We start from the raw sequence: 21,204 nt of genomic DNA on the forward strand, positions 1-21,204 counted from the left end.
GCAGTTTTCTTTACATGCTTTTCATCATGTTGTAAATGTTATATGCAGCGAATTTATTTGTAATCTAGGAAAGCAGTTATCAAGGAGGAGAGAGAATATTATGATAAAGCAAAACAGTAAATCAAATGATTAAATTTTGGTTCTAAAAGAATTCTGTGCTGCTCTGAAGTAGTTTTACCATATTAGAGCAGATCAGGAATACTCTGAGGAAAGCCAGAAAATATTTGACTGATAGTTGTATTGAGCAAATTTTTAAAATTTTTATTTTCTTAAGTGAGAAAGGGGAAGAATTTTATAGAGAAGATTAAAATAAGGCTGTCCCTTTGGCTAAAGCTTGCTAAACACAAGAGGAGAAAGTCATGAACACAGATAACCATACTACAAGTAAAACATGCTAAGTGTCAGAGTAGTGGTACAGGCAGGTTCATTGGGGAATTGAGAGAGGGAGTGTAATTCTCTATAGATGCTCGAAGAAACTTACTAAAATTCAGTACTTATTCTCAACCAATCCTGAAAATTAAATACGGGCACTTCTTTTGTGGTATTTCAAGAAGAGCTTATTTATAACCACTTCGGATTTTTCCTGTGAGAATCTGTAATCCCCTCTGTTTATTGGTCTTTAGACTAACTTATAATCAAGCTTTAATGGCAGAACTTTTACTTCCATGGAACTGTCACAATCCTGTCCTGGCTAGTAGACCTAAATTCTACCAAACTCTCATTAACTTCTCTGTACTGTCCCCAAAATTTGAACCCCAAATTCTTTTCTATCTACAGAAAATGCAACCTCTTAGAGTCATAAAATTAGATTATTTGGCTTACTGTAGTGTGCCGTAATCTCCTAGAGTTTATAGTATATAGAGTTTAAGTTAGAATTTTAAAATTTTGTATTTCCATTTCACTTTTGAGTTAAATTATGTTACCAATGACAAGACAAAATATTTCTTTTGCAGTGCAAATTCATGACTAAAAAATGTTTCCATGAGCAAATAAAACTTGTTTCAATCTGACATCTCTAGACCCCTGAGAATCCACATATTTCTGGGGTTCTACAGTAATTTTTTAAGCTGATCTTCACATTACTCAAGTTTGAGAACTACTAAGCTATTAGCTAGAACCTTAAAATTCTATGTCATTTTTTTTCTTTTAAAATTGTGGTCATGGGGCTCATAACCTAACATACTTCTAACAGGGGCACCTGGGTGGCACAGTCGGTTAAGCATCTGCCGCTTGGTTTTGGTTCAGGTCATGATCTCAGGGTCATTATCTCGGGGTTGTGAGATCAAGCCCCGAGTCAGGCTCCATGCTCAGTGCAGTCTGCCTGGGACTCTCTCTTACTCTCCCTCAGCCATTCCCTACCACGTGCTCTCTTTCTCTCTCAAATAAAATAAATCTTTAACATACGTCAAACAGAACAGATAGGCTTTAGGTCTAACCACCATACTGTACTTGAACTTAGTAGTTTAAGTCACTATAAAAGGAGAATTGCAACAGGCTCTTTTGATTAGCATGATAGGAACAGCATACTCTAGTGGACGAACTGGAAATATTTTAAAGGAAGCTAGACCTACTGGAATTCGAATGTGCCCCTTATGAGAATTTGGTCAGGTTAATAGGCTGAACTTTAATATATCCCGAATTGGGGCAATAATGTCACCCTTGAAGGATTGTTTTGAGAAATAGAGATAATCAGTGTGAAATAATGCATCTAGCATTTGGAGGCGGTTAGTGGAAGGTAACTATTATGATTATAACCCAATATTTATGGACTAAGTTGGTATATTCTGACATAGTTGTATACATTTTAATTTTTAAGAGCTTCATATAGTTTATATCTAGTTTATATCTAATTTTGCATACTAGGAGTACCGCATATGGAGCAAGTTATCCCTAAACATGGTACAAATTTAAAGCATACTGTCAATACAGTTTTAGATGAATTAATGATGATACATCCGTGACATTATAAAGAAAAGGTCAGAACTTGAGGCATCCATGCCTGACCTTTGAGGATCACATTTCAGAAGCTTTCAGCTATCCTTGCTGACAGTTGTCGAGACCTTGACTTCCATGTGAAATAATCTTGATCTTAGTAAAATGGGTGGATTCACATAAGAAAGCCATTTTCATCCCTTTGTGTTTTTCAAAATCTGATATTGAGGTTATTTCTGTTGTATGTTATCTTATATTTGAGAATCCTTTGGACATATGGTCAGAAGACTTATATTCTTCTGTTTAACTAATACTCTTCTGTGTTAGGTCTGGTTTTGTGGAATCAGAGATTGAGGTAAGAACTTTTGTGAAAGTGGTATATTGAGTGCTCTCAGAAGAGTGGTGTGGGAAGCAGGATAAAGCAAGGGGGGAAAAACTAAGCAGGGATATTGTTCTGCCTGGAGACTAACTTCAGACCCACTGGGTCAAAGGGTGGCAGGGAAAAGGGGAGCTCTGGGACACAGACTGTCCCACAGAGTCAGTCAAGGGAGCAGCCTGTTGTACACCTGTGTGGCCGGTATTTGGCTCTGGCCACCTCCTAGGCACAGTGGAGCCCTAACCTACCAGGGGAGGCAATTCCAGATCTGTGAGCCGTTAGCACTGTGCACTCACAGCAGCTGGGGGATGGATGCAGAGCCCAGTGGGAAATTGGGGAAAGCACGAGAGCAGCCTCAGGGGGGGCTCCTACCCATAGACAGAGCTGTCAGATTTCTTGTGTGGCCTTCTGTGATTTGGTTGCTTAGAAGTTCTAGGCTAAGTTTCATGTTTAATTCCTTTAGTAGCCTTCAACAAGGATTACTTAATAGCATTTCTTCTCTCTTCCTTTTCTTTGTAATTTTAGTCTTTCACCTTTATTGTTTTCTTTGTACTTACTATGCCAGCAATTTTATTGTAAGTAGCCTCAAATTCTTTTTGAAAGTGGGTGAGTCTAAAAATAAATGTGTAAACTAAAACCAATTTTATAAGTAGAAAATTATGAGTCTTTCTTAAAAATTAAGTATTGCATAGAAATAGGGTATTTTTACTATTACAATTTATCTTAATACTAGTTATGTTTTAATAACTACTCAAGAATAAAATAAGAAATACTATAAATCCAAGGAAGGAAGGGAACAAAATTGTATTTTTGCAGGTGATACTTTTATGTATGTATAAAGTACAGTGAAGTGAATAAAAAAGTTATTGGAGGTAATGAAGAGATATGCAACAGGTTCTGCAAGATTGTAGGCTAGGATACAAATCCTCAAAAGTCAATAAAGTTAATTTATGCTAAAGCGATGTAGCTAAAAATATGGTAATAAGAGGAATGTACTGAGAAAACACTGACTCCAGAACTGAACCTCCATCTCCATACCGCAGGCTGCTCCTGCCCATATGTATGTAGTGTGCTGACTACTGACCTCACCTGCCCAAGCTGGGCAGGTATCACCGGGGTGGGGGGGCCATCTGAGGGCTCCCCCTTCACCTTTACTTGCACAGTGAGTCACTAGTTATCACCTTCTGACATCCCTTATGTTTCTCTTAAATCTATGCATTCCTGTACCCAGTTCTGACTTAACCTGTGTCTACGTTTTTTGCCTGAACTGCTAGGTGATACACACACACACACATATACATACATATACTCACATATCTACTCCCTCAGTAAAATAAGTATGATAATCTGGGGCTTTCTGATGTTTCCTTCTTTTGATTTTGTTTTGGTAACTTCTTATTTAGAAAAAAAAATGTTTAAGTATATTCAAATACATTAGACCAGAGCTTCTCAACCTCATCACTATTGACCTTTTTGGCCAGAAAATTCTTTGTTGCCTGGGCTCTCTTGTACATTGTAGGCTATTTAACAGCATTTCTGGCCCCCACCCACTATATTCCAGTACCACTTTCCCAGTTATGACAACCAGAATGTCTCCAGCCGCTGCCGCGTGCCCCCTGCAGGCTCAAACCCACCTCCCCACCCCAGTTGGAAACCGCTGGGTTAGACCAGGAACCACTGGGCAGCGTCCGTTGCATGCTTACCCCCCACGTACGCTGTGTGCATATGATCTCATTGAATCCTCACAGCCTCTCTCTGAGTAGGTGTTGTGTGATCCTCATTTTCACATGAGCAAACCAAGACTTAGATTCAGTAATATGTACTGTGTAGCCTTGTGCTCTGTGTCACCTTGTACCCACCTGCTCTGACTAGAGCCAGGTTCCCTCGGGATGAATGCCATCTCTCCATTTACTAGCTGAAGACCTTGGACAAGTTAGGTAACGGTACTTTTCTTTCATCAGTTCCCCCTAAGTACTAAGAATAGTACCTGCCGCCCTGCGTCCTTCTGGGGTTTAAACTAGTCGGCGTACATATGTGAAGGACTGAAATAGGACTGGCATGCTCTTGTAAACACTTTTGCAAGTCACTGAGAATACAAACGTAAAAAAGACACTTGTCTCCCAGTCTAATTGGAAATGCAATCACGTAAACTAATAATTTGTGATAGAGCATTCTCTGAGAGTACAGAGCTGGAAGGGAGTCAGGATTGTGTTTGCAAAGGAGGCCCACGTGAACCCTAAAGGATGAGTCGGAGCTTGGGTGAGTGTGGGAGGGTTCCAGGTGAAGGAATGCAGCAGGGGGAAAACCTACAGGGATGGAGGGATTCCAAACCATGTTATCACTACTGTGTCCAGTCTGGATCGAATTAGGCATTATTTGTATGAAATGGCTGCTTTTCTGGAGTTCAAAACATTTCTGTGTTTTGAGAAAATATTCCAGAGCTACGTGAAAATTATTTTTTGAAGTGTGTGTGTGTGTGTGTGTGTGAGTGTGTATACTTCCATAGAATATATACACTAAACTTTTAGTATAGGACTACAGGATACATAAACTACAAATAAAGCCAGTCACTTATGCCAAATGAGAGAGCCGTATAGGTGTCAAAGCAATCCTGTCACATTAATTTGCATAAAAATATTCTTTTTATCAGTTATTTTTAGTATGACATTTGTTTAGAAAATATTTTGATTCCTAAAGGAATCAATTTTTTAAAGATTTTATTTATTTATTTGTCAGAGCACAAGCAGGGGGAGCAGCAGGCAGAGGGAGAAGCAGGCTTCCCACAAAGCAAGGAGCCCGATGTGGGACTTGATCCCAGGACCCTGGGATCATGACCTGAGCTGAAGGCAGCCGCTTAACCGACTGAGCCACCCAGGTGTCCCAGGGATCCGTACTTTAACAATCATTTAAACAAGTCTTTTCCTAATTCCCATATGAAATAGTGCCTTTTCATTTTAGCTATTCTATCATTAGCTAATGATGTTGTTGCATAAGAAAATGAGTAAACTAGGAATAAAATGGTCTCTACTTCTGTAGGCACAAATGAAAAATATGTACTCACAGAAACGATACTCTTCCCACTTCCCGAGTTACTAAATGGTCCTTTTTCCCCCTTTACCATTATATGGTGAGCAATGACTTGGTTTAAATTACATGAATTATTAGAAAGTGTGCAGTGTCGCCTTTGCACATTAGAAAATCCAGTTTTTATTGTTAAGATATTTTAATATCATAATTTAACTTATATTTTTAAAAACATTCTTTATACTTGGTCTTTCTATTAACTAACTGAAGCAGTTCATTTATAAGAGAACAGCAGTGTTTCTGTTAACATGAATCAAACTTGAGAACAAAAGTGACAACTTCAAAGTAAATTTTATCATCCCACTAGTAATCAATGAGAGGTTAAAGAAGAGGGAAGTGGAGGAATCTGAATTGTCGTAGGATAGATGAACTGCATCCGAGCACCCTCTTGCTAGCAGCAGCAGATGGCACTTCTTCAGCATTCTAAAGCAAACTCTTTTTATTCTCACTTATTTTGTACCTAAGGCTTCCAAGTCCCAGGGGTCTCAGTGTGCATTTAGTTTGGTTTGGTTTTGCTTTGCAGTGGTAGCATTTACCAATTTCTGTTCTTTTATTCTGCCTGCCTGATCTTTGAATATCATATTGTTGGCTCTCACATGTACATAGATGTTTCTAAAATGAAAAAAGCAGGGAGGTCATAGTAGGTGGGAACTTGGGGAGGCTGGTTTGGGCAACATCAAAGAGAGAGTAGACATCTCTTCTTTCCCTTAGGTTCAAACAGTGGGGCTTGAAAACAAGCAAGTCCCTGTGGTGGTGCAGATAGACAGCAAAAGTAGATGATACCTTGGATCAACACCAGAGAAAGGTGCTTTGTATACTTGGCAATTTAGTTCTTTTATAAAATCCAATTAAGTAACAACCCAGAAGATATAGCAACAGCTTATCTTAAAAGGAAAAGAAAGCCGTCAATTGTCTTAATATAACAGAACCTCTCCCAATTATAAACCTCTAGATAAAACATGAAAATAGTAATGGAAAAATAATCTTAAAACAGATATATAATTGCACACAATAGTTTGTTGGCATTTTAACTGACCTCATTTATATTTTTTCTCTAAAATAAAAAGACAAAAGTCACAGCAGTCACCAAAAAATTCCATACTCATTACATAGTTATTTACACATAATCTTTCAGGTTGTATGCTGAATTGCCGTCTGGTTGTGTGGTGGTGATTTGCGGCTGCTTGGGTGGATAGAGCCAAGCTTCTGGATTCTTTTCAATGCAAGAAGTGCAGAAAATCATGCCAGAGATAAACAGCAGTATGGCCGAAATGAATCCAATATAGACGGCTCCTCCAGGTTCATGTTTGTTGCTTTCTGGAACTGTCAGATCCAGAAAGTTTGCTATGATCTCCTTCGTGTACCACACTGTTGGTATCAAACCAGAGATCCCCGCAGACACGAAACAGACTCCTCCAACAAAAGAAGCGTGACTCTTTGTTTCTCTGTCCCCTCCTAAGCGAGTGCATTTCATCCCTACTGTAGAAGTGCAGATCCCCAAAGCAGACAGAACACACGCCAGGACCATGGTGGCCCGTGCAGCCTGCACGTGGACGGGGAGGGACAGAATGGAGTACTTCAGGGTGCAGCTGAACATCCCGGTGCTGTACCACGTGCAGTCCATCCACAGCCCTTGCAGCTGCACAATGGCTGTTATGATGTTGGAGCCCGAGTCCACATTCACCTTCCAGTTAGGCAGCAGAGTGGCTGTGAGCACTCCGGAGACTCCAGATAAGGCCAGGATGAAAGCGAGGAGCTGGAGCCCAGCTGACACCATGATGTCACCTTTATCTTTGCCCACTGTTACCCAGTATTTGGTGATGATGGCCGTTGATCAGGATTGTAGCTCTGTCTCTGTAGCAGAGAACCAAGTAACAAAGGCTAGGGAGAGAAGACAAAAGCAGGATTGAAAGAAAGCATAAACAAAAAGGCTTCCATTTCCACGTCTAGTAGGAGCAAAGAACACATTTGAATAGACCCACCGTAGATGAGGACACTGTAGCCCAGGAGAAAAGCTCATGCCAGGCCCTCAGAGGGGCCATTCTCCTGAGTGTGTGGATGAGTGGTGCTTGATACATGGCATAAAGGAGAGAGCTGTCCACTTGTTCTTTCTAAAACTTCAGCTATGTTGAAGTTGTCTATAATGTGGGCAATGTGCCTTATTAGGAGATTTTGACATACCAGATTCTAGCTAGAGGATCTAATAAGAATTTTAATAGCATTAGAGGTTTTTAAAACTTTCTTTTCTTCCTTATTACCTATGGAGTATTTTAATTAGAAACAGTGTTTAAGCCCACTTCTTAAAAATGATTTATAAATACATAGTGGAAAAGTGTTAAGTATTCAAAAAATGATTTTATTAAAAAAAAATTAAGCACCCAACATGTGCCAGACATGTGACCCAAGTGAACTGTTTAGGGAGGAAAGGAAATTCAAGGGAAGAAGGTAAAGCCATAGGCATGATTATCCCTGATTGCCAGTTAATAAACTTTTGCAAAATCCTTATCTAGGTTAACACTCATTTCACTTCAGGTACAAGATACTCAAAACTGGAACAATTAAGCCTCTGTCTTTTACTTTTGAGAATGTGAGATCCCATCTAGTTGGGACCAGAATCATTCCCTGACCCAAATGAAGTAGTCTGCTGCAAAACCGGTTATTCTGATGGATTCAGAAGTAGTGACACTGAATCTGAAAGTACATGCCAGAAATAACCACATCATTAGCTGTATGCGAAAGGATACCAAAAATAATTTAACATTTTTTTCTTTTCCTCTTTCTTTTTTTTTTCTTTTTTCTTTCTTTTTTTTTTTTAAGAAGAGAAAAGATAGCACTGAATTTGTGGCTTGGCTGTGCTTTAATCTGGCAGTACTTCCTGCCTTGAAAGAAATACAGTGGTTTCTGGAATACAGTAGTAACAGCTTTTTTGTGCTTCTGCATTAATTTGTGAATGATGTATTAAGACATTGTGACTCTACCACAATTCATGTATATTTCACAAAAGGCACTATGGGCTCTGAATCCAAAACACCGGGGTCAACTCTTAGCTTTCCAGAACCTCTCTGTGCCTTAGTATCCTCTTCTGGAAAATGGGGAGAATTATTGTATATATAGCAAAGAGTTAAATGAATTTTAAGGGCTTAGAATAATATCTAACACATAGAAAGTATTCCACAAATTATAATTGACAGTTATTAGTATGTTCATTTGTTTTATGTCATGTGACAATCGATACTTAATGGCATTTTAAATTTTTCTCTTCCTTCATTGAGCTGATTTATTTTCATAAACTCTTAGAGCTGAAAGAAACTGTAGATATAACTTTGTGCATCATCGTATTTTCCGATTAGGAAGGACACTGAGGTGGTAAATCACCCTGGGCCACCCAGGTCTCAGCAGCAGTGACCTGCTCTTTCCGCCTCTTCCCACCTTTACCCGGTACGCCCTGGTGAGAGCCTCTCTGTGTGCTCCCCAGGAGCAGAGAAAAATGCTGCATCTGGAGGCAGAAAGCACCATTAACTATCAACTTCATTTACTCCCTGTCCCACCAAGAAAAAAAAAACCACTTGAGAGGGCGTTAATAGGACACATGGCTTAGCCTCAGAGACTCACCCAAAGAGGTTGATGCATGGCTTCTGTAAAATATCTGAAGTAATACTAATCCATGCCTGTATTAAGAGCACATACTTAACATAGTTAGAACGCTCGTTCTCTAAGAAGTTAAATCCTGGGCTGTCTAAATTCCTTTGTTCTATTTTTGATCGCAGTCTTAAAATGTGACAATTTTAGGGGAATGTTTTCCTGAAATTTTGAATTCTTAAATATCAGACTTATATACACAGCAGAGTACTTAGGCTTTGTGTGGAACCATTCAGTTCATTTCTTTCTGTTTTCCAAATTTCTTTTCATATCTGAGACCAAAATAGAACAGAAGTTAAAGATTCTAGAAGAAAATGAAACATGTTTATAGTTTCATAATAGCTGTTTTCAGGTTTGGGTTTTAACATTTCAGACTCCAGCCAGTTTGCTAAATTACTGCCTTCCCAGACCATTTTCAGCTTAGGGTTTCCTCAGTGTCGAGATTGCTATTATCATTGTCTAAGAGCATCTCATTTCTCTCTTTATTTTTACTTTGGTTGAGTAACCTTTATATGTGGATCAGTCTTTGCTCAGCTTCCCAATTATAACCCTTTTCTTCCCATTAACCAATACATTTTATAAATTTCAGTGTAATTCAGGCTTGCAGACAGCTTGTTCGTCTTAATTAACAAGTACTGGCAGTGATAAATTACAGACAGCCAGAATCAGCGTAAACAATAGGACATTGCATTCAGTTAGCATAGCGCTCACTTACGGTTGAATATTGGATTTTAAATGCTTTCTTCTGCACAGAGAACTTATGCTGAAAGAATTTGTTCTCTATAATGAAGGTCACTATTCTCTTCCTTTATAAAAATACACTGGCATCTTAGCTATATTGCTGTGAAGTCTTCTTTCTTTTTCTTTTTTTTTCTTCTCCAGCCACAAGTATGATACAGTTTGTGGCCTGTTTTCTCAAATTTCTATCTGGTACAGAATAAAAGCATACTTTGTTTCACTGGTGGTGGCGGTGGTGGTGGTGAAATGCTGTGAAAGTTAACAGAAGCAGTGGGGTTACAGGTAAAAACTTAGTTCTAAATAGAAAAGTCTCTCATGGTTCCAGAACACACCGCATACAGAACAGAACCCACAAATGTTAATTTTATCAACTATTTGCCAACAGAAAGTCTGGAGTGGATTTCATTAAAATCTAAAGTCAGTTTTCCAGACAGGATGTATTTATAACAATACTAATATTTAAAAAGCAAATTTACAGCTTATAATTCAAGCTACATGATACTTAAAGTTCTCTTTCTGAGCATTATTGAAGCTTCTCGGTTTCCGTACCTTTTGTCAGTAGCCTTCAGTGTCTTAACTCCCTTCTGTCAGTTGTCTTCCAGTAAATCTGTATGATGAGGAGAAGCCATACACGTGAGGCTCATCTCACAGCTTCTGAGTATTAGTGACAAAGCTCCAACAAGTTAACTTGCAAATAAAGAGCAACATGGAAATCTGAGGTAGAAACTGCTGATGGTGCTAGAAGATAAATACCAGGTTCTCCATCTCATTTTTTGAGCTGTGGGAGAATTAAGAAAGGAGAGGCGGGGAAGGGAGGGAGTTGTTGTTACAACAGGATTTGTCGAAACCTGAAAGCCGAAAATGCTTTTGTGTCACTGTATACAGAGGAGGAATTATTTGGGTGCTCACAAAAAGGCTTTCTTTTCCTTTAATATTATGTTTTAGTCCACAGTTATAATTTATTTTTGAATTTGTATCTGGGTTGGAAGATCTCGTTTATTATTTTATGTCCCCAATTAAAGAATGTGGTCTGAAATATTTTTAACTAGATTGTGCTTTGCAAATATAGTTGAGACTTTTTATTCATGTGCTTGTGACTTGCTTGAAATCAAGAGTCACAAAATTGGTAACTTTCAAAAATTCAGAAGACAGTTTTTAAAATATATATACATTTTTTTAAACAAAAGAAAAAAGAAAACTCAACAACTGTTGACTAGAATCTGACCAGTAAACCTACAAGTATTTGGGGGGGGGGGGGGTCTTGAATTGTCTTCCGTTATTCCTTCCACTGAGAAAGGTTTCTGAAGTATAACTTGATAAATTAGAACTTCTACATAATGTTGTGAAGAAATTACACCAAAATGATGTGAGGGAGCATATTAAATGTAACAGGGAAATCAAATATTAAGGTCCTGGTACTATGAATAATGATACATATTTCATATCCATCTATTTTGGGTTTGCATTTTATTTTTCTTCACTAATTTTAATTCTACAAGCTATAAATTCATAGCTACTACAGAGAAAGAAGATAATTTTACAATTGGATTTTTAAAAATTTTCCAAATGTTGATAGCCATATTAGATGTCAGCCATTTCTTAAAAGCAGTGAATAAAATACACATTTCAGTTATCTGGATTTTTTCTAGATTTTTTGGGGGTTTTTGTTGCTTTGTTTACATCTTTTCTAGTCTGGCATTTAGCAATGTATTTTCTTCTCTTAGATGCCTGTGGATTTTTTAGCCATAGTGTTACAATTTTAATATATAAACTTCTATTTCATGGAACTATTTAAACAATTCTTTGTGTAAATCCTGGACGAAGTAGAGTTGAATTTCAGGCACTAACAGTAACAGCATTGTTATTTCTGCTGTAGCAGAAGAAACCCGTCAGGTCCCTTTAGTGCCTCACCTCACTTTGCTCTCTGCCATGGTTAGTACAGATTCACCTGTGCTGAGGCTCCTGATGGCAGGTGGAGGGGCCAGCCTGCTCCCAGCTCTGGCCTCCGGGATAAGGAGGCCTTGTTTCTATTTTCAAAACATTTCTGATAATTCTTCTGCCTTGACAGGAACACTTATCCAATAAAATATTAACTGCCTCTTTTAGAAAAGCAGACTTCTGAAAGGCAAATAATTTTCATAAATTACAGACCTTTAATCAAGGTAGAATTCCTCGTATAAAAAAAGGAGATGGAAAAGTAGCGGCTGCTAGAGAAATCTAACTCATCGATCTCATCTGCTTCCACTGTGGACATTAAGGAGAATTACATCTGTTAAGTCCAGAGACTTTTGTAGATAAATCTTACCTTAGTTTCTGCCTCTTCCCTGGCCCTCTCCCCTGCACACCGGAGTTCTGTATCCAGCGGCCAGTGCCGCATCACTGATAGACATGGCAGACTCCTGCTGGACAAAGAGAACTCCTGACCTTCCCCGCACCAATGCTCCTCATTTTCCCCACGTCCATTCATGGCAGACTCATCCTTTGATTTGGCAGGTCCCAGATCTTAAAAACATCCTTGATTGCATACCCAACATTCAAATAATTTTGTTTCTAAACTTCAAAATAGATCAAGAATCCTAGCATCTCTGAGCCTCACTGCGGCTCACTCCTTAGCTGAAGAACCTCCCGAGGGCAAGGACCCTTGTATGACTTGTTTGTTGCTGAGTCTCCTGTGCCAGGAATGGTGCCTGGAACATAGTAGGGGTACAACAGATATTTGTGGAATGAACCCAAATTGATTTTGAGCATATAAAATAACATTAAACTATATATTAACTTTGTATGCTTAAAAGTATAATTTTGTCCTTTCTCAAGGAGACTGTAATTTTAAGTCATTTTGTTAACTCTATTAGTTTTGTCATTTTGGCCTAATAGTAACATCTGCGGTTTATAAAACTGCTTCCTGTATGCCCGGTACTGTTTGAGGCACTGTGCTACTTGATTCTCAAGACAGGGCTGTGAAGTAATAGGGATCCTCATTTTACACATGAGAAACTGAGCTCCGGGGAAGTAAAGTGACTTGACTAAGGTTGTGAAATGAGTAAGTAGCAGGAATGGGATTCAGGCCCTGGATATTGTGATTTTTGAAGCCCTTATACATTCATAGCACTTCCCTGCACCTACTTAGAAAAGAATGTATTTCCTTTTTTTCTTTAGATAGAGAGCACAAGCAGGGCAGGTAAGGACAGAAGGAGAGGGAAAGAGAATCTTAATCAGGCTCCATGCCCAGTGAGGAGCCCGACGCAGGACTCCATCTCACAACCCTGAGATCATGTCCTGAGCCAAAATCAAGAGTCGGACGCTTAACCGTCGGAGCCACCCAGATACCCTGAAAAGGATGTATTTCTAGGTCTTATTATAACACGTCATTTCTTTCTGTGGTAGTCTGGGTAATTGAAAAAAAACATAACCCCAACATCTCCGTGGCTTTACATCAAAAACACTTTTAATTCAGAGTCTGTGACTGCAGAGTAGCTGGCCAGTGACTCAGCAGTCCATCTATTTTCTTTAAAATGTTTTTGAAGAAAAAATTACATGTGATTTCCTTGGTGTATTTTTCTGAGTAATGATAATCTGAAATTCAGACAGCTTTTCTCTTTTCTCTGAAAGACCTAATAATTTAACTGAAAATTTTAGAAATCATAACAATACATACTTTTGTATGAGCTTATTCACCAGACGTAGGTTCCTCACCCCTGCCCACACATGAACATCATCTGGCTTCAAGAAAGCCCGAGGCCCAGGCCCTACCCCCATGGCTCTTATGTCATTGGTCTGCGATGATGCCCACTCACTAATGCTGCCCACTTAACTCCAGGGGAAAGCTGAGGTTCTGATTTTTAAAAAACCATGTCTTCTCTTATTTGCTTTCTGTTTAGCTTTAAAAATGATAAACGTGCAGGGGCGCCTGGGTGGCTCAGTTGGTTAAGTGTCTGCCTTTGGCTCAGGTCGTGATCCCAGAGTCCTGGGATCAGGCCCCACATCGGGCTCCCTCGCAGCAGGGAGTCTGCTTCTCCCTCTCCCTCTGCTGCTCCCCCTGCATGTGCTCTTCCTTTCTCTGTCAAATAAATAAGTAAAGTCTTTTTTTCAAAAATGTAATCAACGTGCAGAGTAAGGTAAAGTAGTTACCTATTCTAGTCCCACAAATTTAAAGTGATTGACTTAATCTTAAAATAATGTTCTCTTCTGACCCAGTCTTGGGAAATTGATAGTATCAGCTAGGAGCATGATCAGTTCTTTATTTTCCTCCATCTTTGTGGTCATTTTAGTTTTAAAATAATACTTCAGGCTTAGCCTGAAGACTTAAACTTTTATAATTGGTAGCTTATAGATTGGTTGTAGTGAGGACTTTGTTAAAAATGAAGATGAGGGGGACGCCTGGGTGGCTCAGTCAGTTGAGCATCCAACTCTTGATTCCAGCTCAGGTCATGATCTCAGGGTCGTGAGATCAAGCCCCACGTCAGGCTTCACACGGGGCATGGAGCCTGCTTGAGATTCTCTCTACGTCTCCTTCTGCCCCACCCCTGTGCATGTGTGTTCACATTCTCTCTCCCTGAAAAAAAAATGAAGATGAATATTCTCTGGTTTACATGTGTTTTCAGATGTCTAAGAGGCCATCCTAATTCTGTTGATTTTTATCAAGTCTGGTATATATTTCTGCAGAGTACTCCCCACCCCCCGAACCACCCTTATCCACAGGTGGTATGTTCTGAGACCCCCAGTGGATGCCTAAAACTGCAGATAGGACCAAGCCCTATTTATACCATGTTTTTTTCTATATATACGTACCAAAGTTTAATTTATAAATCAGGCACAGTAAAAGATGAATAATAACTAATGATAAAGTAGCACTTAAAACAGTTGTAATATACTGTAATGAAAGTTACGTGTGGTCTCAAAATATCATATTGTACTGTGCTCTTCTGATGGGAGAGGATAAAATGCCTACGTGATGCAGTGAAGGGAGGGGAGTGACATAGGTGCAGTGACACAGCGTTAGGCTACTGGTGACCTGACACTGTATCAGAAGAAGGATCATCTCTCTCCAGACTGTGGTTGACCGCGGGTAGCTGCAAGCGCGGAAAGCAAACTGGATAACGGGAGACTATACGAGTTGCACTTACATTCATTTATCATCTGTTACCTTATTTTTATGTTTTTGTTTTTCCTTTTTATGTCTTTATGAGAAAGGATCTTGAGTACTTGTTTTCTGTCTTCCTCACAGTATTTTAGAATGCTAAGACTATCTTTGGATTTTGGGGTGACATTTGCAGATCAATCTGATTTTTTCAGTCTCACAGGTAGCATAAGTATGTGTTTGTTGGGCCTTACTAACGTTGCACCCTCTTTGCACATTATTTTGAAGAGCAGGACATTTTTTTTAAAACATCCTCATTTAGTGGCAGCATCCAAGATGGTGGGCTGAGGATGCCTCGTTTAGGCCTGACCCTCCTCTTGCCTTGTTCCTCTTTCCCTTTCTTCCCTGTGACTCTGTCTCTCTCCTACCTAGCTAGGTCTCTTGCAGCTCAGCCCCAGCCCACACTCTAGGGCACTGGGTGAGTTCATGAGGATTTTGTGATCTTGCCATATTATAAAGCTTGCATCAGTTTTATTCATGTTTCTGATTTATTTTTCTATCTCTGGTGATACGTAGGGAAGACTGAGGCGCCCCCTGACCTCCATGAGTTAAATAGTAAAATAAGCATGTAGAGGATGAGATCCAGGAGCTGGAGAATCCTCCTCTAAAAAGAATCTTTCAAGTCAGAAACCAGACGCGCGGAACAGCAGGAGTACGTTTAAACAAGTACCTCAGCACAAGAAACGCTGGTCTGGAGCCTGCAGCACACGGTGGAGGAGCCGGCACTGCTTGTGCCAGTGAGTAGTCAGGCCCTCCGGCTGCTGCCGTGACCATCGCGACCGTCAGTCCGTGTGTACTCGGTCCCACTCCGCGGCGCCGCACCGTCTGCTAATCGTAATGGGGCTGCATTTACAGGTCGTTTGTACGGGAAACGAAAGTACCGCCAAGGCAACTTGAGTTTGCGCCTCGTCTCTGGCAGTTATGGCTCCTTATGAATTAATAGATTTGCATCCGTGTTCATTTATGAGTCTTTTAATATTTTGCACAGCAGCATTTATTGAGTGCCTTATGAGTCTGCCTAGATTGAAAGTCTCCCTGAGGAACGATCGTTCTGAGGTGCTGGAGTCTGAGCCTGCGAAATAGACGCCAGGCCTGGTGTTTGCCCAGGGTGCTACCAGCTCCGGCCCCAGCAGGGACAGGACGCCTCCAGAGGCTGCTGTCTCACACATCCCAAGGTCATGCTTTATAGGGAAGGTCGTGGTTTTAGAAAGGTGTTTTCCCCGTGATCACCCAAAAACTCCGGGTTAAGTACAACAGAGAGCCGTAATCTGATGTTGGATAGTTCTTACCCTCTTGTGCTTTCTTTGCTTTAAGAATTAAGCATTCACCTCCCTGAAATTGTTTCCCTATCTTGGGAGCAAGAGAGCCTGACTCATCTTGCTGTGTTGTTACTAATAGGCATAATTTACATACATACGTACGTACATACATATATTTACTTACATGCATACATTTACGTGCATAATTTACACAGTAAAGTGCTTTCTCCATCTGCTCCCCTCATGTGGGCCTCTTTCAGGCTTATTCCTCATCATGCTCTCAGCTCGCTCTCATTCTCTGTTCTCTTACATACTTATGCTCCGAGGGGGAAGTACTGCGACTTTTATGATTACGAGGAGGAAAGAGAGAAAAACCATTCAAAAATCTATAGGAGGGAAAAAAGGTCGGTGGGGTAGAACTTCTGGAGAAATTAATATTGCTATAGAAAATACAAATTCTAACTTTAAAGAAAGATGTGTAGGCATGAACAGTGTCAGCCCATGTTGAATATGCTGGTTTAGAACACCTGGAATGCAGTTAAAGTGTTTGCATTTTAAGGTTTTAAAACTGAAATTCTGTCCTTAAATCGGGCTTAGGACAAAGATTACAGGCAGAATAAACCAGTTATAGAAAATCTGATGTACATTCATATTTGTAAGTGTTTTTCTACAGAATATGTAATTAGAGTATCCCAGGCATTAGTGACTTGCCGCTCTGTTACTCGTATCCGGGGCAGTTGTAAGTGGAGGCTGTCAGTAGTTCCATGTAGGTATCTGAAGAGTCAGACTCTGGTGGGTGCACCCAAGCATTCCCCAGGGTGCTCACCTCGCTGTCATTTCACCTGACGCTGAATGTGACTCCCAAACCCCAGGTGGTGCCGGGCACCACAGACCCAGCCGCACCCTTCCCGTTCCCATCCACACGAGTCTGTCTGAGACAGTGCCCCTGGAACTTTGAAGATCCTTCTCTGCTTGCTCCTGAAGGCTTATCTATAATTTCCTATTATCCTTTCTCGCCCTTCTATCCTCTCCCAGTTATGGTTCTAGTTTAGCTAATTATAAACCTTAGCTTCCTAATGATTTTTTCCTTTGACAGGGTTGTCCTTTAATGGTCTTGAATGCCAGGGAAAGTGTTGAAGACCCTTCCTTAGCTACTGGCTCCTGTCGTGCCTGTGTCTTTTCACGGGGGGTGGTTATTTAGCTCTTCAGCATATGATGATTCTCTGTCAGGAACTGGACTGCCCGTTCTTCAGCATTCTCTATTCTCACGTGGACTCGAGATCTGGGCTGGCAGGATCTAGGGCTGGAGATTTAATAGCTTCTTATCCCAGGTCTCTCTCAGTCCACAGTGCTGCTCTGAGCTTATAACCAGTCATGCCCTAGACACGCTGGCCTGGAAAATGGGACTGTTGCCTGCAGCCTTTCGTAGCCATGGCTGCTAATGTTGAGAAACATAATCTCAGCTTGGTACAGCATTGGTATTAGAGTGGATTCGAGAGGCAAATATTTAAATTCATTTTAAATCCTTCAATTTGAAGTTTTAGTAGGTCATTTTGGTATACCAGTAGACTGAGTTTGGAAAGGGGCTGACAACATTAAAATAGAATTTTTAAGTGCATCTAGTGCCTATGTACTGATTTCTTTTTTTGTAAGAAAACCCTTTAATAGAGTTAAAATTCAGGGAAGGAAAAATAATGGTTGCAATTTTTAAATAAGCGTTCAATTTATAAGTAAAAAGCATTTTTGTATCTGTTACCCTAGTTACCAAGCAGCTTTCCTGTATTTCTAGAGAAAATGGGCTCTGTCATTCGGAGTAATTCTGAAAAGTGCTTTTGGGGGCAGGAGTAGAGAAGAGTACAGGAGGTTTCCCATAGAGGCAGGACACGTTGCTGGAATAGCCATTTTCACAGTGAGTTTTTCAGGGTCCTCCACTAAATAGGAACTATATTGGATTGTGAGTGGGTATTTTCTTGTAGTTGGGATATACTGTTAGCTTAACTGGGTAACAAAATTACATTCAAACGTTAGCAGGCTGCTGCAGTTAACATAGGGTGCTGCTATATTTGTACAGGGCTTAAAAACTTTAAAGCAAATGTGAGACATTTCCTGTATTTGCAAACACCAACCTTATCTCAAAGGAATAAAATCAGGAAATAAAGAGGAGGCCAAATTTTAAAATCCAAAGAAGCTGGAAGTGGCAGTTTCTCTACTGGAAGGAGAATGTATCTAACCCTGTATTTGTGCCTTTGTCCTTGATACTATTTGAACATTAGAGTTTTTATAATATTTCGTGGGCTGGGGTTGGCTAGGGCTCAAACTGTATCTCCTATTTTGCTAAAAGATGAGTTTCCCTGGAGAATGGCAGGCTGTTGGATCACACCTGTAAAGAATTCCATCCAAACTGACAGTAACGGGGAAGAATTGGCAGAGAAGGGTTGGAGGAGTTGAGTCCTAGAGGGCGGCCGAGTGAGAGACAGGGACGGGATGCCAGTGGGCTCCGATGCGGGCAGTGGCATGGAGAGGTATGGAATGATGGGGCCGAGGCCTAGAACCTTCCTGGACAGCTGGGCTCACTTCTCTGTTCCAAATCAACAGGAGGAAAGGTGGGGATGGATGTTTCAGAGTTTGTGAGCAGAGTCTTTGACATTTAAAGTCACTATAGTGTATCTGGGGCGGCTTCTTCCACCGTCCTCCACGCAGATTACCTCTTTTTCCTGCCACAGAAATGCTTCCAGATGAAGCCATCTTTTATTCCCTGTTTACTGTACTGTACTGTCCACCCCACCTAAACCCCAAGGTCACCTCCACGGAGTCCTTATCCTCCTCAGTGCCTCTCTTCTCTCTGTTGATCACAATCATCTCCCAGACCCTTGGTCCCTAGTGGTTTTTTGGTGCCGGTCTGCAGAAAGTCCTGGCCTTTTAACCAAGCATTCGTTTCCTATAGAAGTACTTATTATTGAACTTAGAGAAACTAATTAAGCAACACGTAGAACACAATTTGGAAAAACTATTAAAATTTAATGGGAACATTTAACATTGCAGATAGTCACTCTCTGAAGTGGAGTAACTGTTCCACCAAAGTAGCCCAAGGCTGATGGACATTTAGGGCAGTCGGTGCGGAAAGGCCTTTCTGCTGGCGGTTTTCACTAGGCCATCCTCAGCATGCCTACCCCGGACCCCTTCTAGTTATCCCCTAGGGGCACCGGAGCTAACCTGAAACATTCGGGACAGGGTAAGTCAGGGCAGCAGGAGAAACACCACTGGGTCCTCCGAAACCCTCTCCAGGCCCCCTGATGATGGGCATGTCTTCATTTTCTTTTCTTGTCTACACATCATATGCAAGTACTTTTCCTCCACCGTAAAATCAAGAAACTGAAAACACTCCCATTCTCTTGTATGACAGGCTGATTTTAAGGAGTTTTATAGCCACAAGGATTTTAGAAGCAAAGTCCCCCCAAGAGAACAAGATAACCCCTGTGGAATTTAAAAAATGGAATGAATTCCTTTTGCAAAGCAGTGGTATGACCCCTCCTTCATCAGTTGGTCTACTTCTTTAGCCTCTGTAGAGTCCGTGTGATGCTCTAAGAAGCAAATTGAACAATTCCTTAGAGACTAAGGCTTTTGTAAATTATGAACAGACTTCCCATTTGTTAGACCATGGTCTCCGTCAGGCATTTTTGTGTGTGATAACCGCTTTGACTCCATTTCTCCCTTTGTCTTTACTTCCAATACTCCTGTGTTATTTTGCATATATACTTGTGAATTACCATGAGTCCATTTTTAGAGTAAGACAGGGTATAAATATCTTAACAGATATACCTGAAAAGTTTTATTTTCTGCTAATTAAAGAATCTCAACTGTTAGTGCTAGTTCACCATGCAAACAGCGGCACTGGGGGGGTGTCCACTTGCTGTTCGATCCTCCCTCGGCCTCCTGGGCATTTCACGTTACTCCCAGAAAGTGATGTGGCTGCGCAGATGACAGTCATGAATTCGGTCTGGCTGATTAATCAGTGTCTGTACCCAAAAGAAGTGGTGTCCTAATTGATTCCCTTTCTGGGGAGTTTAGCACTAAGTGGTCCCTGGGGGGCCATCTGCCTTCTCTTCTCTGTTTGGAAGCCCAGCCTTCTAGCCAGAACTGCTGCTGCAGCTTCTTTGATACACATTCCAAAGCTAAATAAAAAATACTCTGACACTGTTAGCTGCCTACTGACTTTAATGATTATTTGGATTGACCTTAGAGGCCACTGTAAAACTACATTTTAAAATTAAGGGATCATCAAGCACAGGTCTAGTGGCTGTTGTTACAGAGCAGACGCAACCATGATGGCTCTGAGTCAGCTCAAAGCCAAGGGCAGCAGCTTACCTGCCGGCAGAGGAGGAGTCCATGCAAGGGTCTGTTTGTGAGGACCATGTGGTCAACAACCGTCTGCCCGTGTTTGACAAAGACGAATTGTGTAATCACGTTCTACCATGCCACGGAATGATGGATGTTTGCTCACCACCTAGGTGGACGTGGGCGTGGTGCGCTTCACTCCCCTGGTGCGGCCCCGGATAGAGCAGCCCTTCAAGCTGGTGGAGAAGGTCGTTCAGAATGCCTTTCAGTTCCGGAGGAAATACTGCTATCGCGGGCTGGGGTAAGAACGCCTTCTCTTCCTTTCACTGGCACCCTTTCTAAAATCCTTAAGCACTTTTAAAGGTTAAGAACCTTGTTTTTATGATTCTTCAAGCTAACTGTAAATGTCCACCACGGAGGAAAAAGCAAACCCCTGCTTTAACCTCAGAGGCCACCGACAGGTTTTATTTAACATCAGTACAACCTAGAGACTGGCAGTCACACAGTTGATAATGACCCTGTGTTGTGGGGGCCATGATTTCTCAGGGCAGACCACAAACTGTTTTTATGCTCAACACTTCTGACACCATGTGTGGTGTTTTTTCCAACACCAACAAGTCCTCCAGTGCAAGTCTGACACTGACCACCTGGAGTGGGATAGACCCTGTAGCTAAAGGGTTCAGGGGCCACAAGACTGCCCCCAC

At 40.8% G+C, this 21,204-nt stretch overlaps 2 protein-coding genes across 2 annotated transcripts in view; one reads left to right on the forward strand and one right to left on the reverse strand.

Annotated features, from left to right (window-relative positions):
* TFB1M (transcription factor B1, mitochondrial) overlaps positions 1 to 21,204 on the forward strand; it is a 71,411-nt gene that overhangs the window by 44,123 nt on the left and 6,084 nt on the right. The window contains exon 6 of the mRNA XM_026505114.4: positions 20,674 to 20,801. Coding sequence (XP_026360899.1) covers positions 20,674 to 20,801 — 128 coding nt within the window. The remainder of the gene's footprint in view (positions 1 to 20,673; positions 20,802 to 21,204) is intronic.
* On the reverse strand, positions 6,420 to 10,967 carry CLDN20 (claudin 20). Its single transcript, XM_048226092.2, has one exon. The coding sequence runs from the start codon at positions 7,167 to 7,169 to the stop codon at positions 6,510 to 6,512; it is 660 nt and encodes a 219-aa protein (XP_048082049.1). The 5' UTR covers positions 7,170 to 10,967; the 3' UTR covers positions 6,420 to 6,509.

Source organism: Ursus arctos, unplaced genomic scaffold, assembly GCF_023065955.2.
Source record: "Ursus arctos isolate Adak ecotype North America unplaced genomic scaffold, UrsArc2.0 scaffold_13, whole genome shotgun sequence".
Lineage (NCBI taxonomy): Eukaryota > Metazoa > Chordata > Mammalia > Carnivora > Ursidae > Ursus > Ursus arctos.

Excerpts from the sequence above, each read along its gene's own strand:
- CLDN20 (XM_048226092.2), bottom strand. The coding sequence starts at position 7,169 with ATGGTGTCAGCTGGGCTCCAGCTCCTCGCTTTCATCCTGGCCTTATCT.